Source organism: Asterias rubens, chromosome 21 (assembly GCF_902459465.1).
Source record: "Asterias rubens chromosome 21, eAstRub1.3, whole genome shotgun sequence".
Taxonomy (NCBI): Eukaryota; Metazoa; Echinodermata; class Asteroidea; order Forcipulatida; family Asteriidae; genus Asterias; species Asterias rubens.
Genome location: NC_047082.1, coordinates 314,393 through 330,353, shown reverse-complemented (window position 1 = coordinate 330,353; position 15,961 = coordinate 314,393). Strand labels below are relative to the sequence as shown.

Below are 15,961 nucleotides of genomic sequence, written 5' to 3'. Positions count from 1 at the left end.
GATAAACAATAATATTAAATTTCTGTACAAATATAATAATACTGTTTACATGGTTCCTCAGGCTTGCAAGCTGCAATGATTAACTTCATTTATGGGGCTTCCTTTTTCTCATTACCAGAAGTAACATGATAACGACTTGAATCCCCCCCCCCGAAAGACAGGAGCCCCGCCTACCCCATTTCATATCCAAAATGTAGTCAACAGAGGGCGCTATATAAAGATATCGTTAGTTTTTTGCTGACCACCACCTAGTACTACGTCACAGGTTAGTGAGCCAATCAGATTGGTTAATTTTTTGTACACGGCGTTTAATTTTTGCTGGTGTTTTGGTTTGGACCGTTTCCTTCTGCTGCCGTTTTTCGAGTAAGTATAATAAAGTGCATTTTGAGTAAGTACAAACTAACAAAATTGCTGAATATTTTGGGAAGTAGTTAGCAAAAACAAGGTGGAAGAATGGGAGGTAAGGCTAGATGAGATAAGAGATTGAAGAGGGTGGACGAGGTTTTTTTATTCAGACGAATAACTCGTGCGTTGGAGTTGGACAACTCGACTTTTGTTTGATGAACTTTGGTAGGCCTAGTACTAGTACACTAGACTGTTGAGACAACTCGGATAACTTTCCGTATGGCGCCACCACTTTTTCACTCATTTTTACAAAAAGGGATATCTCATTGAGGTAAATTAGATGCTGTATTATTTCATATCGAATGAAAAAGTGGTGGCGCCGTACGGAAACTTTTCCGACAACTCGACCGTTCGGAAGATGTGACAGAAAGTAATCGGAAAACTTTCCGTAACTTATGGCGCCACCAATTTTTCATTCGAAATGAAATAATAATAATTTACCCCAGTCAATCAAAAATGCGAGTGAAAATAGCGTAGGCGTAAGCAGGCTATCGCTGATATTATAAAAATTAAAATACAGTCCCCCAGGCCCAGTCGTGATAATAATATTTAATACTATACTCATTAGTATTATTAATACATTATAATTATATTAAATACTAATATTAAATAATAGCGCCGGGCAATCGAGTCGTGTGTTTTTATAGGGCTATAGGCTCTTAACTTAGTCTTTATAATATTATTGACATTGTTATTTTATTGTTGCTAATCAAATTTAAAAAGTTGGGAAATAAAATGAAAATTTTACATGTTACTCTGAATTTATTCTGAATTAGACCCAGTAACTGGGGCGCTGTACTCCTTTTTTCGACGAAAAGAGGAGTACAGCGCCCCAGTAACTGGGTATAATTCTGAATCCGATGTTTTGTTGATTGGCAGACTTTTTTAAGTTCAGTCAAATATTAAATTAAATAAATGTACAATGCATTTACGCAACTTTTTGCAATGCTCTGTCTACTCTGAGAGTCTGACTCTACTCTTCTTAAAACTATTACACTAGGAATCATTCTGCTATAGACTACTATGTATGTGAAGCTTGAGTTTTCCTGTGCTTAGCAATTTTGTTGTGCTTTATGCAAAATTTAGCCCAAGACTGAATATTATACACATAATGATAATGAATGTTTATGAGTGCAATGGTGCGAATATGTTCATGAGTTGAAAGATGGAATGTTCCATTCAACGAGGCGGAGCCGAGTTGAATGGAACACTCCAGCTTTCAACGAATGAGCATTTTGCACCATTGCACGAATGAAAAACATTCATTATCATTATGTAGATCTTTGTCATTTTGATTGAAAGATGCAACTTTCAAAACAAACAAAGCGTATGGCCTACAGTTTTTAATTGTAGAAGCCGAATGCTAGTAATTTTACTACCTTGCAGTAACACTGCTGCGTTACGCGCACGCAGTGATGTTTTTACTCAGCTTTTTCGTTCCATCCGAAAAGTACCATTGCACGCTGGCAGCGTGCAATGGTACTTTTTGGATGGAACAAAAAAGCTCGGTGAGTGACTCAGCGTGCAATGGTACTTTTATTTGCTATCACGTGACAGACAACCCTCCAATCAAATGGCAAGGATCTGCTTGGGTGTTATATAAAGATTACTAACTAATATTAACAAACCAAAACCTGTGCCTACAAAACAATTTAAAAATATAAAAAAAATCTTCTGGGAAATTCGACTCAATATATTTCTGTCCATTTTCACCTCAGATCACAATCTGATCATGGATTTTACCAGTAATTATAAAAAAAAGGGCATGGCCCTTGACCAAGAAGGTAAGAGAATAATGAGAGTGAAGCGGAGGTCGGTCGACCAGCGCTCGCAGAGAGATACCACCTTCATGCGCCACCGTGACGTTCAGAAACTAGCTCCTCTGAAAGAGAATCTTGATGCTAATGTGCAAAGGTCAACTCTACCCCCGACAGGTAAGAAAAGACAGGTCAAGACTGCCCTGCCCTATCAAGTAAGAAGAATTCCAAGACACAATGTATGAAAGTAGTGCTAAATGTTAAATGCTAAATTTTGTTTCTGGTAGGAAAATTGGTGCCAGGTACCACCCACTGTGGCTGCAACTACTTGTTGTGTCTTTTTTATACATAGTAGATTATCTTGCCATCAAGGGAATTCAGCAAGCTCTCACATAGGGATATAAATGCCAAGCTGGCAACATCCAATCTTTCTCAATGTGAACATTGTTTAAACATCTATGAATATGAACTGCAAAAATCAAGAAATTGTGATTCCGTAACTAGACAACCATACTTATTCAGTTGTTCTTGTCATTGTGAAATCAGTGGTTAGCTTATGGCATTCAAACCTACAACCTTGTAATTGCATGCCTTTGAGCATTTTGATTGATTGATTAAAATCTATCTTGGCAGCAGCAGCAAAGAAACCTGTCGACGCAAACCTAACCAGGAAGGAAATGCTCCAGAAATGGAAAAAAGAACGGGATATAAAGAAAACATTGGAGAAGGAGAAGAGTAAGAAACCCATGTTCAAGGTTTGCAAAGTTGTAGCGGAGAAAAAGCCCACCAATCTATCGACAAGCAGGACCCAGAAAAATCCTGCCTTCAAGAGAACTGAGGTAAGTGTTTCCTTTTCTAACGGCCTTGTCATATCAAAGATGAACTTCTACGCTCCACATAGGATTGGGCCCAATTTCTTTGCTTAAGCAGCACTATTTTGCTAAGCAGAAAGTTGTTAAAACATTGCTAAGCAGGATACTAGTAAGATTTTGTAAGACAATGAATGACGTAACAATGCAAATCCATAGTGAATGCGCAAACTAGCTGCCACATTTTCTTGCAAACCTTAGCACGACAAACTGCTTACTGTTAAGCATTGCTATGAAATTGGCCCATGTTTGCAAAACTTATCTGTGCTGGCAGCTTTATGTGTTTCTAAACAGCTAGGCCTAAACAAAATTGTCTGTGTGCTCTTTTGTGGATTGCAATAGACCTTTGTTGATTTTATTTATTTCATCCATTTTTCTCTTAATGTTTGTATCCAAAAGGTCCAGACTAAACCAGAAAGGCGAGTTACCCGTGCCTCAACAAGAACTTCAGCCAGCAAGGTATATCAGTTTGTATTTGAGTACTACTAAAAGGCGATAAGATCATCACTGAGTTAAACCACAACCATGTAGGAAGTCGTTGGCTTCTTAATGAACCACTTGGGCCAAATTTCATGACAGTGTTATTGCCGACTTCTTTGGTACGCAGAGCCATGAAGTTGCACCCCGATGGCACATGGTGATGTGTTTTGAGAGTTCCTTGCCTCTACCTTGGTTTGGCCAGCGTTGCACAGTGTTCTCCCTTAACATTGGTGGGTTGGCCAAATGCTAGTTTAAAGCACCTGAAAACCAGTGTTCGTTCTCCCTTAACATGGGTCTGTTGGCCAAATACTAGTTATTTATGCATCTGAAAACCACTTAAAATTCTCTCCAAGTGGTCTGGCTGGATATTCATTCATGAATTTCACAAAGAGGAAATGCAAAGTACAAAATATAAGAAGCATAAAGAAAACATTTACATAGGAGAGTATACCAGAGAGATAGTTCAGTGTCATAAAGCAGCCCTGTTGTTTTATTTTTATTACGGACTAATGAAAAAGCTTATTGGACTAGCGAAATTATAAGCTAACTAGTCCTCTTGACTAGCCAATGAAAAAGTAACTTTTGTAAGTTATAAATCGTAAGCTCTGTTTTCCTTACTAAAGTTCAATCCAGACTTCAAAGCCTGCCCAACATGTTCGCAATTTTAATATTAATGTTTGTTCCAACTGTAAATGATTCCCCTCTCTTATTTTACAGCCGGTAGCTGCACATGCTAAACCTAAAGCTGCTGCTGTCCCTGTTTCTACAAGAACCACTAGGCAATCAACAAGACTGGCTGCATCAAAACGTAAGCAAACTTCTAATCTCTTTGGTTCTCTTGGAATAGACCGATCAATTAGGCTCCGCCCACTACGCACATGTGAGCAAGAACAAGTGGGCCTCTCCAATGCATTTCTGCACAACTCTACCGGCACGCCAAGCATATGCGCACGCATGTCGGCTTTATTGTTGGACCTTCGTTGCGTTGTGATTGGTCAATATGCTATGGGGCGGAGCTTAATGGATCGGTCTATTTATACAACTCCCAAGCAGGAGATTCTCTGTCCTTATTTGTTTTCATTTTATTTTTGACATGACATTTCTGGGTCTCAAACTAAATTGAAACCCAGGTCTAAATATAATTGCCCAGGCGTGTTAAGAACCATCAAAAATCATCCTTGTTGTTGCTGAAGATGAGCAGAGCACACTGGTTGAGCCTCTTCTTTATTCCAACCCTGGGTCTTTATCGAATCAAAATTTCTTCCCGACTGCAACATTCACACATTTATGTTTTACACTGTTCTTCCCAACTCAGCTACAGTAAACCGTAGTGCAAAAAGTAAGGTGTCCAGCAAGCCAAGCACAGAGATGTTTGCATTACCATCACTCAGGAATATAACCAGCGATAGGGGTCAAGCTTTCCAGGCTGCTGATCTCGGAGAGTCTTTCGCTCCGGCTAATTTTAATTTCAACCTGCAGTTTGAGCCCATGAGCCCGGCCAGCACACAGAGTTTTCTTTTCCCGGGAACAGCCACGAGAAAAGGAAGGTAAGACTGTTTGAAAAAGAAATATAATGTGATTTGATGATAATTATAATTATCAATGTCATGTTCTTGATGATCACCTTAACTGTTATTAAGTCTGCTTTGGTGCAACAAATCCATCTAAAACTTAGCTAAGTATTGTTTGAAGCTTTGCATGGTGTGGAGAAATAAGAAGAAACTATAAATAAATAGTGAACTTGCGTGTAAATCTCTTAGGGTGAGTGTTGGCTCTAGTTGTTTGGATGCTGAAAGGGGCACAGCAGTTTTCCTCTTATAAGGGGCACTTCTTTGAGGTTTTTGTTGTATTGGAACTTTGCAAATGGCACCACAGCAGAACCACATGGCACCACAGCAATTTCTCTGGGTGCCATGGGTTGTTTCGGGCCTGCTGGCAACTCGACTTAAAAACAATCTTTGTGAATTGGATACCCAGGACGTAATCAAGGCTGTGTTTTCACAAGTCTGTAATTAAACGGAGGTCAAGGTCTCCGTTGCCCCGGTCTTGGCCTCGGTTCCCCTTCAAAAGTTCCACATAGACTTAAGATTGTCCAATGGAAGTGCCTTTGCAAAATGAAAATGGCCTTGCCCTCTCTAAGATGAAGATCACGGCCTGTCATCCAATAATAATCTCTGGCCGAACGTTTAAAACCAACAGGTGTTCAACGCCCCTCTCAAGTATGCGGAGAAAGAGAGAGCCCTCCCCGCAACCTCTCGAGATCTCTGCCATCTCTGCTCCTGTCGTCCATTCTCCAAAGAGAGTTCCCGCCCCACAACCTCTGGAGATCTCTGCCATCTCTGCGCCTGTCGCCCATTCTCCAAAGAGAGTTCCCGCCCCGCAACCTCTGGAGATCTCTGCCATCTCTGCGCCTGTCGCCCATTCTCCAAAGAGAGTTCCCGCTCCGCAACCTCTTGAGATCTCTGGCATCTCTGCGCCTGTTGTCCATTCTCCAAAGAGAGTCGTCCATTCTCCAGCCAAGAAACATGGTATGTTGTCATGTAACAGTCTTGCCTTTGTTCTCATGTTGTAATTCAATTGAGCCTAATGTTGAGCTGATGTAATTTTAATTGTTACATATGAGACAGTACAGTGTTTCAGTATGGAATTGTCGTTCTAGTGAAGACTTCAGGGATGTGACATTTCTCCGTTTCTAAATGGAATGCCGGTGGGGGTGTAGGGTTCTTTTTGCCTAAACCAGGAATGTAATTTCTCCGTAAAAACAGAAACATTGAAGATAGTGCCCCAGATTGCAGAGTAGTAGGACTTTAACAACCAAAGATAAATGTTTATACTGGGCTTCACATGCTGGCAAGTTTTGAAACTCTGAGCTCAGAGTTCAGGTTTTTTCTCAACCCTAACCCTGAGACTTGCACAGTGTGTACAATGTTTGTTCAAGCAGGTTAGACTTCTTTTACTTAGGAGAGTTCTGTTCCACCATTTTTATTTACTGTACCATACATTTAATCAGGAGGTGTTTCTCTTTCAGACGTATCATCCTTCCGTAGTTTAGTGGTGACAGAGACAGCAAGGTTGAACGACTTAAGCAGTAAATGGGAGACAGTTCAAAAAGTAGAGACACTCACCGAGGAAGGTAAGTTGTTGAAGCAAGCACAAAAATCAGCTAAGCACAACAAAATTATGCTTACAAGAATAAGGTTACCAGCTAAACTACCGTGTCACATCTATGATCATACCTTTAACTACCGATACTTATCTATTCTTCCTTGAGCCTAATCATAGTATTCCTTTGTTCCTAGTACTTGGTGAGATTCGCAGCACTATCGGCAAGGCCCAGCTTCTAATAGACCAGAGGTTTAAGCAGTTCTCTGGACTAGTGGATAACTGTGAGTTTGGCAGTGGTGAGAAAGAGACCAATCCATCGGATCTAACAGGATTCTGGGACATGATCTTCTTTCAGGTAGCTAAAATCAGACATAATGTTATATGGAAAGGTTTGCGGTAACACCATGTAATGCTAAGATCGTCTTCTGGAGAAAGCTGTCTCCAAAAGACGATCAGAGCATACAGATCAAAATTCAAGTTGAAACCAACGGTTTCTTTCAGAACCACCCAAACTCATTAGAAATAGTCATTACATGGTGTTACTGCAAACCTTTCCATATCGTATTTCCACCATGCAAAGTTTCAAATCCTACTTAGGCATAATGTTCTTCCAAACTAAGACTGTTTTTCGATTATTATTTTTTTGCCCGTGGAAAAAAACAGATTTGATCCCAGGTGCTGGAACTCTCTGCCAAATCAACAACACAACATCAACTCACTCCAGACTTTCAAGTCTAAATTGAAAACTCATCTTTTCTCTTCTCGCCCTTTACCTGTCTATTTAGCAGCGCCCTGTACTATTGGGAAATGCACTTTATAAAGCCTGGATCATACTTAATACTGCGGATGCAAATGCGAAGCGAATAATCACATCACAAGTCTGTTTTCGCTGCACAGCTCAACTGTTGCAAACTATTGGCTGAGAATTTGTGACGTAAAGATTTGCTTTACATTTGCAGGAAGAATGGACCGGGCTGTAGTCTTACTAATTATTTTGAGCAGAAAGCTTGACTGAATATTTAACTTGATTTTGTTTATTACTAGGTTAAAGATGTTCATGGGTTGTTTGCCCAACTGGATAAACTACAAGATAACAACTGGCAGAAGGAGAAACCGGTTCTAACCAGTGTTAAACCTAAGAAGGTTATTAAGGTATGTCCAACACAAATTACATAACAAATAGACTGGGCCCCTGTCTTTATTTGCAAGGATAAAGACAGATCCCTGCTGTCAGATCCGGTGATTTCATTGGGTACAATGATACGTGCAGTGACAAGAGCTTTCCATAGATGTCCAAACAGCACCTAAGGAGACAGTAGACTTAATGGGTAAATCTGTTGTTCTTAGAATTGTGGCCATGTTTGCTGCCACTTAGCGGTCCATTGGGTCTTTCAGAATAGCTGTTTTTTAGGTAGCCTGAACATCTGACTTCACACTTCAAGGCTCGTGAATAACTCCAGAGACCTGCCTCCCAACCGGGGTGTACTTTCACGTTTGACATTCATTTCACATAGAGATACGCAGTAAGCTTGGGCGGTTCCAGAAATTTGGGGCTCGGTTCCGGTTCCAAAAAAAAGCTCGGTTCTGAGACATACCCGGTTCCAATTCAATATAAAACATAAGCCGCCCTTCCTGAGCTCACACACACACAATTGAGCCGATCTGTTTTAACTGAAAATAACCAAGTTAATCAGACATCGGTCCAGAGCTCACACACACACACACACAATTGGAGCCGATCTATTTTTAACGAAAAATTAATACCAGAATACCCACCAAGTCAATCAGACATCGTGCCACCGAGCACCTATTCTCCATGCATTTATACAAGTCTTTGATTTGCCCGGCAGCAGTACGTCCGTAATGCAGTACGTCCGTAGTGCAGTACGTCCGCAGTGCAGTACGTCCGCAGTGCAGTACGTCCGTAGTGCAGTACGTCCGTAGTGCATGCAGTGTGCCGTCTCTGTACATAGAAGTGTACATGCCTGTACATGCATGCAGTATTGTGTGTTTTGTGCATGGGACAAGCTTTTATGAATATGGATATATCGGCAGCCAATCACAACGTGCTGTCTGGTTGGACTTTGGACTCTGTGTATTTCAGCATGCATGAGATATACAGGTGGTATGCATCTGTGCAATGTGTGTTGTATAATAATGCAGCCACATGTGATAGTTGATGCTCGGCTTGAAGCCTTTGCACAGTGTATCTGCGGTCACAGTTTTCAACATCAAGCCTCAATTTCTAGAGCCGGTTCGTCCCAGGATCGGCTCCACAGAGTCTTTTATAATTGGGACTCGGTCTTTTGAAATTGGAACCGACAAAAGCGGGTACTCGGTTCCACAGAAGAGTGGAACCGCCGGTCCGGTTTTCAATTTGGAACCGGGTAGAACCGGGTAACCGAAGGAACCGCCCAAGCATAATACGCAGTCAAATTCTATTGCGGACCTGACAGCCGTGTACCCAAAGTCTCCCATTCTTTGCATATCAAAAAACAATCAATGCATTTTCTTTGGTCTTTGTAGTCAGCCTGTGTCAAATTTCCAAACGTTGACCCAATTTCATGGAGCTACTTAAGCACAAAAGGTAGCTGAGCTTATGCTTACCAGAATAAGATAACCAGCCAAACTACCATGTCACGCGTGCAATTTGGGAATGGTTTCCTGCTCATTTCTGCTCAGCAGACATTTTCTGCTTAAACAGCTCTATGGAATTGGGCCAAGTAGGAGTCTTAAAGTAGGATGAGTGTTCAGGGTGAAAACAGTTAGTTGAGTTTGTCCTGCGTTATTCCTTTATTGTAGAAGTCAAAACCAGCCCCAACTGTGACGAAACCCAACAAGGACCGTGACGCAGCACGCCAGCGTCTCCAAGCCATCAAGGCTGCCATGAAGGTGAAGGTTACAAGGGCACGTGCCTCTGAACAGGTCGTCTTTGAGGGCGGCTTTTTTAAAGTTGAGAGTCCAGTACGAAGCCCTGCCCCACACTGTGAAGGTTAGTTGGAACCATTTTGATTTATTTACTGTTTAAATCACAGATAGAGAAATGATACACTTGTTGGTTGACTTGTTAGTTTTATTGTTTACTTCTACATTTATATAGAATTAAAACAATTGATAAAGATAGGGTGGCGTGGCTGAGTGGTTAAGAGCATCGAATTCAAGTTCTGGTGATTTAGTTATCAGAGTGTGGGTTCAAATCCTGGTCTTGACACTTGAGCAAGATGCCTTTAATTGCTTCTCTTCACCCAGTGGTGTAAATGGGTACCTCCAAAGGTAGAGGTTGATATTGTGTATGGACAAGTCTTTGGAGGGCTATGATTGCCCAGGTTGTATATTCCCCAGGGAGCTGAGAGAGATTAAAGAGATGTTATTGGCCCAATGACCAGGGCTGAAATGGGCTATATAAGAACTTGTTATTATTATTCTTAAAAGTTTACTTTGCCTTTAACTATTTCACAGCTGGTTCACCATTTAAACCTTCCCGGATCGGTGCTGGACCCGGTAGCAATACCAACACTCCAAGGATCCAGAGCTATACCCCCAAAAATGCAAGACACTCCATCCAGAGCAAGCTATGCACCCCTCTCAGCAAGTTAGTCCTCGGTGAGGTCGTAGACAAGTCATTGTTAAACTCTTCCAGAGACAGGACTCCAAGACCTAGTGGTGTTATCAACCGGGAAGAGCAAGAGGTAAAAGTTGTTGAATCTGTGTATATTTGGGTTGTAGTAACACCATGTGTGTATCTACTTGCCAGGTAGAGTTTGTTCTTAGAGAACTGTCTTGCTTTATTCTGCTACCGCGGAGTAGATGTTCTGGAGACTTGTCAGTTCTGACAAGAACTGTCCTGCTTGTTGAGTCTGGTACAGAAACCATTCATCGAAGCAATTCACACCTATTCAATTCAATTCAAGTCATCCTAAATGGTCCTACCATGGAGGAAAATTTCTTTGCATACATGCAAAACACAAATTTATTACACACAATCATAATAATATATTACTGAAAACGATTTAGATAAATTAATCAGTGAACCACATAATAAAACACAATGGAATCAAATGATACCATTCAAAATTCTGCTCCTTTTAGTCAAAACCTTTCATGAATTGGCTCAATCCTACATATAAGATCCAGGACTGGAATTTCATCTTCAAAAGGGCAAGGCTTTTTCATTTTGCAAAGGGCACTTCCATTGGAAAACCTTAAATCGTTTGCAGTACCTGCTGCTGAAACATGGGAATCGCACTGCATCTAGCTATGGAGCAATCTCAGTGGTCAACTTGGTAAAACCCTACTCTAGAATTGCAAAGGTCGTGGGTTTGAATCCCACCCAAGTATTATGCATGTGATTTTGTTCACATAACTCAGGGAAAGTACTGAGCATACAGTGTAATAGGTCAAAAAAAACAAAAAATTAATATATTTGACACTGTTTCGTTAACAGGATCCATTTGCAAGGTACCTGAAGCCGTCAGCCATCTCCATGACGGATTCAAACAGTGGTGTTTTATTGGCAGGATTGGACAGTCCTCAAGTCTGTAGGACCTCCTTGCAGGTAAGACACATTCCAGCCATGTCATTTCTTGATGGTCCGTCAAAGTGTATTTGATACAAATTATGAAAATGAAATGGGGATTTTGGAACGCTACTATGCAACAGACAAACCGAGGCTCAATTTCAAGTTGCACTAATGAACTTATAGCAGGCATGATATTCTTCCTACTTCAGTCTGTTTTCCGATTTGTTTTGCCCTTGGAAAATCTGACGTCTACGCCATGTGCACATGTTGGGCAGCCCTTGTACTTCTTCATTTTATCCAAGGCAAAATGTAATGGTAGTATTATAGTGAGCAGACGGTATTTGTGTTATTAGTGCAAGATCTTGAAAGATATTCTCACAATTACATCTCATTGTTGTATTATTTTATTTTGAGAATAACGTCCTCAATAAAAAGGTAATTTTCCATCATTAACCAAGTTCATCTGGATTGTTGATAATCATGAATTAAGAGGTCCGGTTTTGACAATACCAAACCACTCATACAATGCCTCTTATGTCCGATTTGAAAGGGTATAAAAGGCAGTTGAGCATTAGACAGGTCACCAGTCTGAAGAAGCTCATAGCTTAGAAGTGTAATGTATTAACTAAAATTATATTGAAGTATTAAACATCTACAATATTTTGGGATTTGTAAAAACGAACTTGTAAATTGTAACTGTTTATGTCTCTTCATCTTTGTACAACCAATGCAGCGAGTGAATATTTTATTTTAATTTTCACTTCTTCAGGCGTCCCTTCTATCAGATGTGTTTACACCACCCCAGTTGCAGTTCCCAACCAACGTGCAAACACCCAAACAGATTGCAAATGACCTCATATGTTTTGATTCACCTGCTCCGGCCAAGACGGGATTGTAAACAGAGAGGCCGGTGGTTTACAGGGAAAGACAAGGATCCCAACATCTCAACTGATGTCCTAGGTTTCGCTTATTGCAGTTTTAATGCCATGGACAAATTGAAAACTCGGTACTACAGAGTTTTTTGTGCTAGACCGCTTCGTTTTTAGGCCCTGTAAGCATCGCTGCATGGCTATTTGCTTTGGCCTTGCAGAGCTTGGTTGATCATTCGATGTTAACTCCCCAAAGTATTTAAAGATGACACAATAGATCCTGAAACAAAGCCGAGGTAACTACTTTATCAACTTCCAAGACAGAGGGGAGCTAATATCGACTGTTCAACTGAACTAAACCATGTTAATTTGTTTTACTATACCTCATACCTCAGCAACTGATTAGGATGACTGTGAACTAAAGTGAATGTTTTTGTTTTCCTGAAAGCGCTTGCGCACAACAATTTGGGGAACTCGAATGCACGCTTAGTAAACAACAAAGATAGCGTCTGGCACATGATGTTGAATGGTCCAGTGGGAATTGAACTCTAGGTCATGAATAATGTATGAGGTATAGTAATAGAAATTGTGCACTCAAAACGGTGAATCGTTTAAAAGATAACAATCATTATGTCAGTGGAAAAATGGAAAAAGTGGTGTTTGAAACTGGTGCTGATCGCTTCCAAACTTTTAGAATTACCTGTTCTGAAATCATGTTAACCATGGCATGTTCGTTAGTTTGTTGGTTTGTTTGTTTGTTACTGGGAGTTTTTATGGTAATGTTTTGTGATCTTAATTCTTTATTTGGGTCATTTCTGTTGTGACAAGTCTGGATGCATTTATGAGAATGGAACCCAAGGTGTTTAGGCATCAGAAGAAAATATTCATATTCCAACCACAAAATAACATGGATATGTGTTGCTTGATCTGTACATACATGTACATTTGTAATAATGTGTACACTAGGAAAACTCAGTTAGCGTTTATTCTGATCCTGTGAAACTTTTATAACTAATTAGTAAGTGTGCTTTTAAAATTATACAAATTTACATTTTTGAAAAGGAATAACTAATTACCACATCTGTAAAACCATAGTTATTTGAATAACTTTTCAATTTAATATAGTATTTTGTACAAGTGAGTTTTGTAGTCTGAATTACAAGGGCAGGGCTTTAGAGTAAATTTCCAGGGATATGTGACTTGGTGAGTTGGTGACTTGTTCCTCCCTGACCTCTTATCGCTTGTTGTGACTTGGTGAGTTGGTGACTTGTTCCTCCCTGATCTCTTATCGCTTGTTGTGACTTGGTGAGTTGGTGACTTGTTCCTCCCTGATCTCTTATCGCTTGTTGTGACTTGGTGAGTTGGTGACTTGTTCCTCCTTGATCTCTTATCGCTTGTTGTGACTTGGTGAGTTGGTGACTTGTTCCTCCCTGATCTCTTATCGCTTGTTGTGACTTGGTGAGTTGGTGACTTGTTCCTCCCTGATCTCTTATCGCTTGTTGTGACTTGGTGAGTTGGTGACTTGTTCCTCCCTGATCTCTTATCGCTTGTTGTGACTTGGTGAGTTGGTGACTTGTTCCTCCTTGATCTCTTATCGCTTGTTGTGACTTGGTGAGTTGGTGACTTGTTCCTCCCTGATCTCTTATCGCTTGTTGTGACTTGGTGAGTTGGTGACTTGTTTCTCCCTGATCTCTTACCGCTTGTTGTGACTTGGTGAGTTGGTGACTTGTTCCTCCCTGATCTCTTATCGCTTGTTGTGTCCCATCCTGAGCCCTATTTCACAGAGCTGTTCTTCAGCAGGAAACAGTGCTTAAAAGTGTTTTGCTTAGCTAAAACATGCAGGGTACCAGTCACATATTATACTATGCTGCATGGTATTTCACCTGGTAACCTCTGGTTGTGCTTAGCTATTTGTTGTGCTCTATAAGCAGCTCTAAAAAGGTGTGCCATGGGGATTGTATCGTCGCTGTCATGTTCTCAGGATTTATGTCAAGTTGTTCACACTTAGTCAACCAATGGGTAAGGTTGAACCATCGTACACGTCTGACTTTCGTGTGGGTGAAATAATGTACTTCGTAGGGCCATCCCCATGCCATTTCACTAAAAAGGGTATGGGTACTTTTTGTAGGACACAAAACACAATGTCCACAGGTTTACATTAAACTTTACACAGTTTGAAGATAATGATGGTAGAAAGCTTCCCTGAAAGTATTACTTGCCGAGGTGCTGTAATAAGAAATGAGTGATCATGAGACGAAAATTATTTTAGACTGTAAAAACGTAATTCTGTGACATTGTTTTACTCATTTCTCAAAGACTACTGCACCTCAGCAACTAATATTTTAAGGTATGCTTTCCACTATCATTATCTTCAAAATGTTTAATGTAAATCTGTGAACTTTGTGTTACAAAAAGTACCCAAATCCTTGAAGGTAATTTACAGGCAAAAAAGTCCCTCCAGTACTGTTCAAGTATTTACTTTGCATGTTGTGGTTGGTTACTTTTAAAAGTTGCCTGCTTCAAGTGCCTCCCTTGTGAAACCACTGACCAGCAAAGAGCCTCTTCGAAAAGTGTGGTTTGGGCGCAGGCTTTTAAAGAGGTTGGGTTTGCCTGTTGGAGATACAATACATTTTCAAAACAATTATTGATGAGACATACGAGGCTGGAAAGGAGCCAAAGCCTGGTTCCGAAAAGGCCAGCAAGAACCTGTTGTAGCCTATAATGGGACGATCGGGCAACAAATTCCAAGACATTTCAAAAGGGCTTTCAACAAGGCAAGGTTGTATATCAAATTAAAATAAAACGTGTATATAACTTTTTTGAAACATTAATCTTTAATCTTAGCATGTAATTATTTGTATCTTTATTAACCAGAGTTAATGTTTTTATGAAAATAAATAGACAATTAATTTGTCGTATGTAAGAATCACAGTTTCTCATTTTCCCCAATGTGACAAGAAACAGATTACTTGGTCTTAGGGTCTTTCTTCTAAGTAATTGGAAGCCAGATAATGAAAAGGCCCAACTTCGTAGAGCTTCTTAAAGGCAGAGGACACTATTGGTAATTACTCAAAATAATTATTAGCAAAAAACGTTACTTGATTACGAGTAAAAAGGGGAGAGGTTGATAGTATAAAACATTGTGAGAAACGGCTCCCTCTGAAGTAATCTCGAGTTTTCGAGAAAAGTAATTTTCCACGAATTTGATGTCGAGACCTCGGATTATAGAATTTGAGGTCTCGAAATCAAGCGTGACAAGGGTGTTTTTTCTTTCATTATTATCTCGCAACTTCGACGACCGATTGAGCTCAACTTTTCACAGCTTTGTTATTTTATGCATTGTTGAGATACAACAACCCACAGCTATTTGACACTTTATTTCAGACGGAAGATTGTTTTCTCTGATTTTTTTTACCGGTACTTTATTTATATCTTGCTTGCTGTTAACGTTCAGATAGAAATAATAAAAACGCAGAGTATACAGTATAGAAACTTATCGACCAAACTGGCTCTTTCCAGAGCCACCACTCATCTCAAAAGATATTATGTACACATGGTTGTACCCGCAACTTTATAAAACTCATTCAAATCTTATTTTCTACACCATGCAAAGCTTCAAACACCACCTATAAATTTGGTTCTTTGTCTTTAAATCCCTATTACCCGTTACCAAAAAAACCTGTCCATATCGTATTTCCACCATGAAAAGTTTCAAATCCTACCAACATGGTGTGGTTTATCCCTCCAAAACAGCGACGTCACCGTTTTATGTGCCAATAACATCAAGCCTACTTTTGGACCAGGGTGTTTTTAAATCGATAGTTATTGATCAACGGCACCTTTTTTACTGGACCCAAATCGATAAAGGGCTGAAAGTGGGTTTTGTGTAACACAAGACCAACACAAGATAAGACGTTATGTGGTAGTTACCAATTGTAAAGCGCAACAGAAGATAAC

At 40.1% G+C, this 15,961-nt stretch overlaps 1 protein-coding gene across 2 annotated transcripts; it reads left to right on the top strand.

Moving 5' to 3' along the window:
• Window positions 1-296: 296 nt before the first annotated feature.
• Window positions 297-13,207, top strand: LOC117304861 (disks large-associated protein 5-like). Of its 2 annotated transcripts, none has more exons than XM_033789487.1 (14): window positions 297-363; window positions 2,124-2,339; window positions 2,799-3,001; window positions 3,431-3,490; window positions 4,229-4,319; window positions 4,827-5,058; window positions 5,711-6,039; window positions 6,540-6,644; window positions 6,811-6,971; window positions 7,661-7,768; window positions 9,419-9,608; window positions 10,076-10,305; window positions 11,061-11,171; window positions 11,905-13,207. In XM_033789487.1, exons 2-14 carry the CDS (start codon window positions 2,138-2,140, stop codon window positions 12,031-12,033), a joined length of 2,151 nt encoding a protein of 716 aa, XP_033645378.1. In that variant the 5' UTR covers window positions 297-363; window positions 2,124-2,137; the 3' UTR covers window positions 12,034-13,207. The 2 variants fall into 2 exon arrangements, with proteins under 2 accessions (XP_033645378.1, XP_033645377.1); XM_033789486.1 differs by having other exon boundaries at window positions 2,796-3,001.
• Window positions 13,208-15,961: the final 2,754 nt, after the last annotated feature.

Coding starts and splice junctions, on each gene's coding strand:
- LOC117304861 (XM_033789486.1), top strand. CDS start 2,138: ATGGATTTTACCAGTAATTATAAAAAAAAGGGCATGGCCCTTGACCAA. Junction 5,059..5,710: donor ACAGCCACGAGAAAAGGAAG/GTAAGACTGTTT, acceptor TAAAACCAACAG/GTGTTCAACGCCCCTCTCAA. Junction 9,609..10,075: donor CCCTGCCCCACACTGTGAAG/GTTAGTTGGAAC, acceptor ACTATTTCACAG/CTGGTTCACCATTTAAACCT.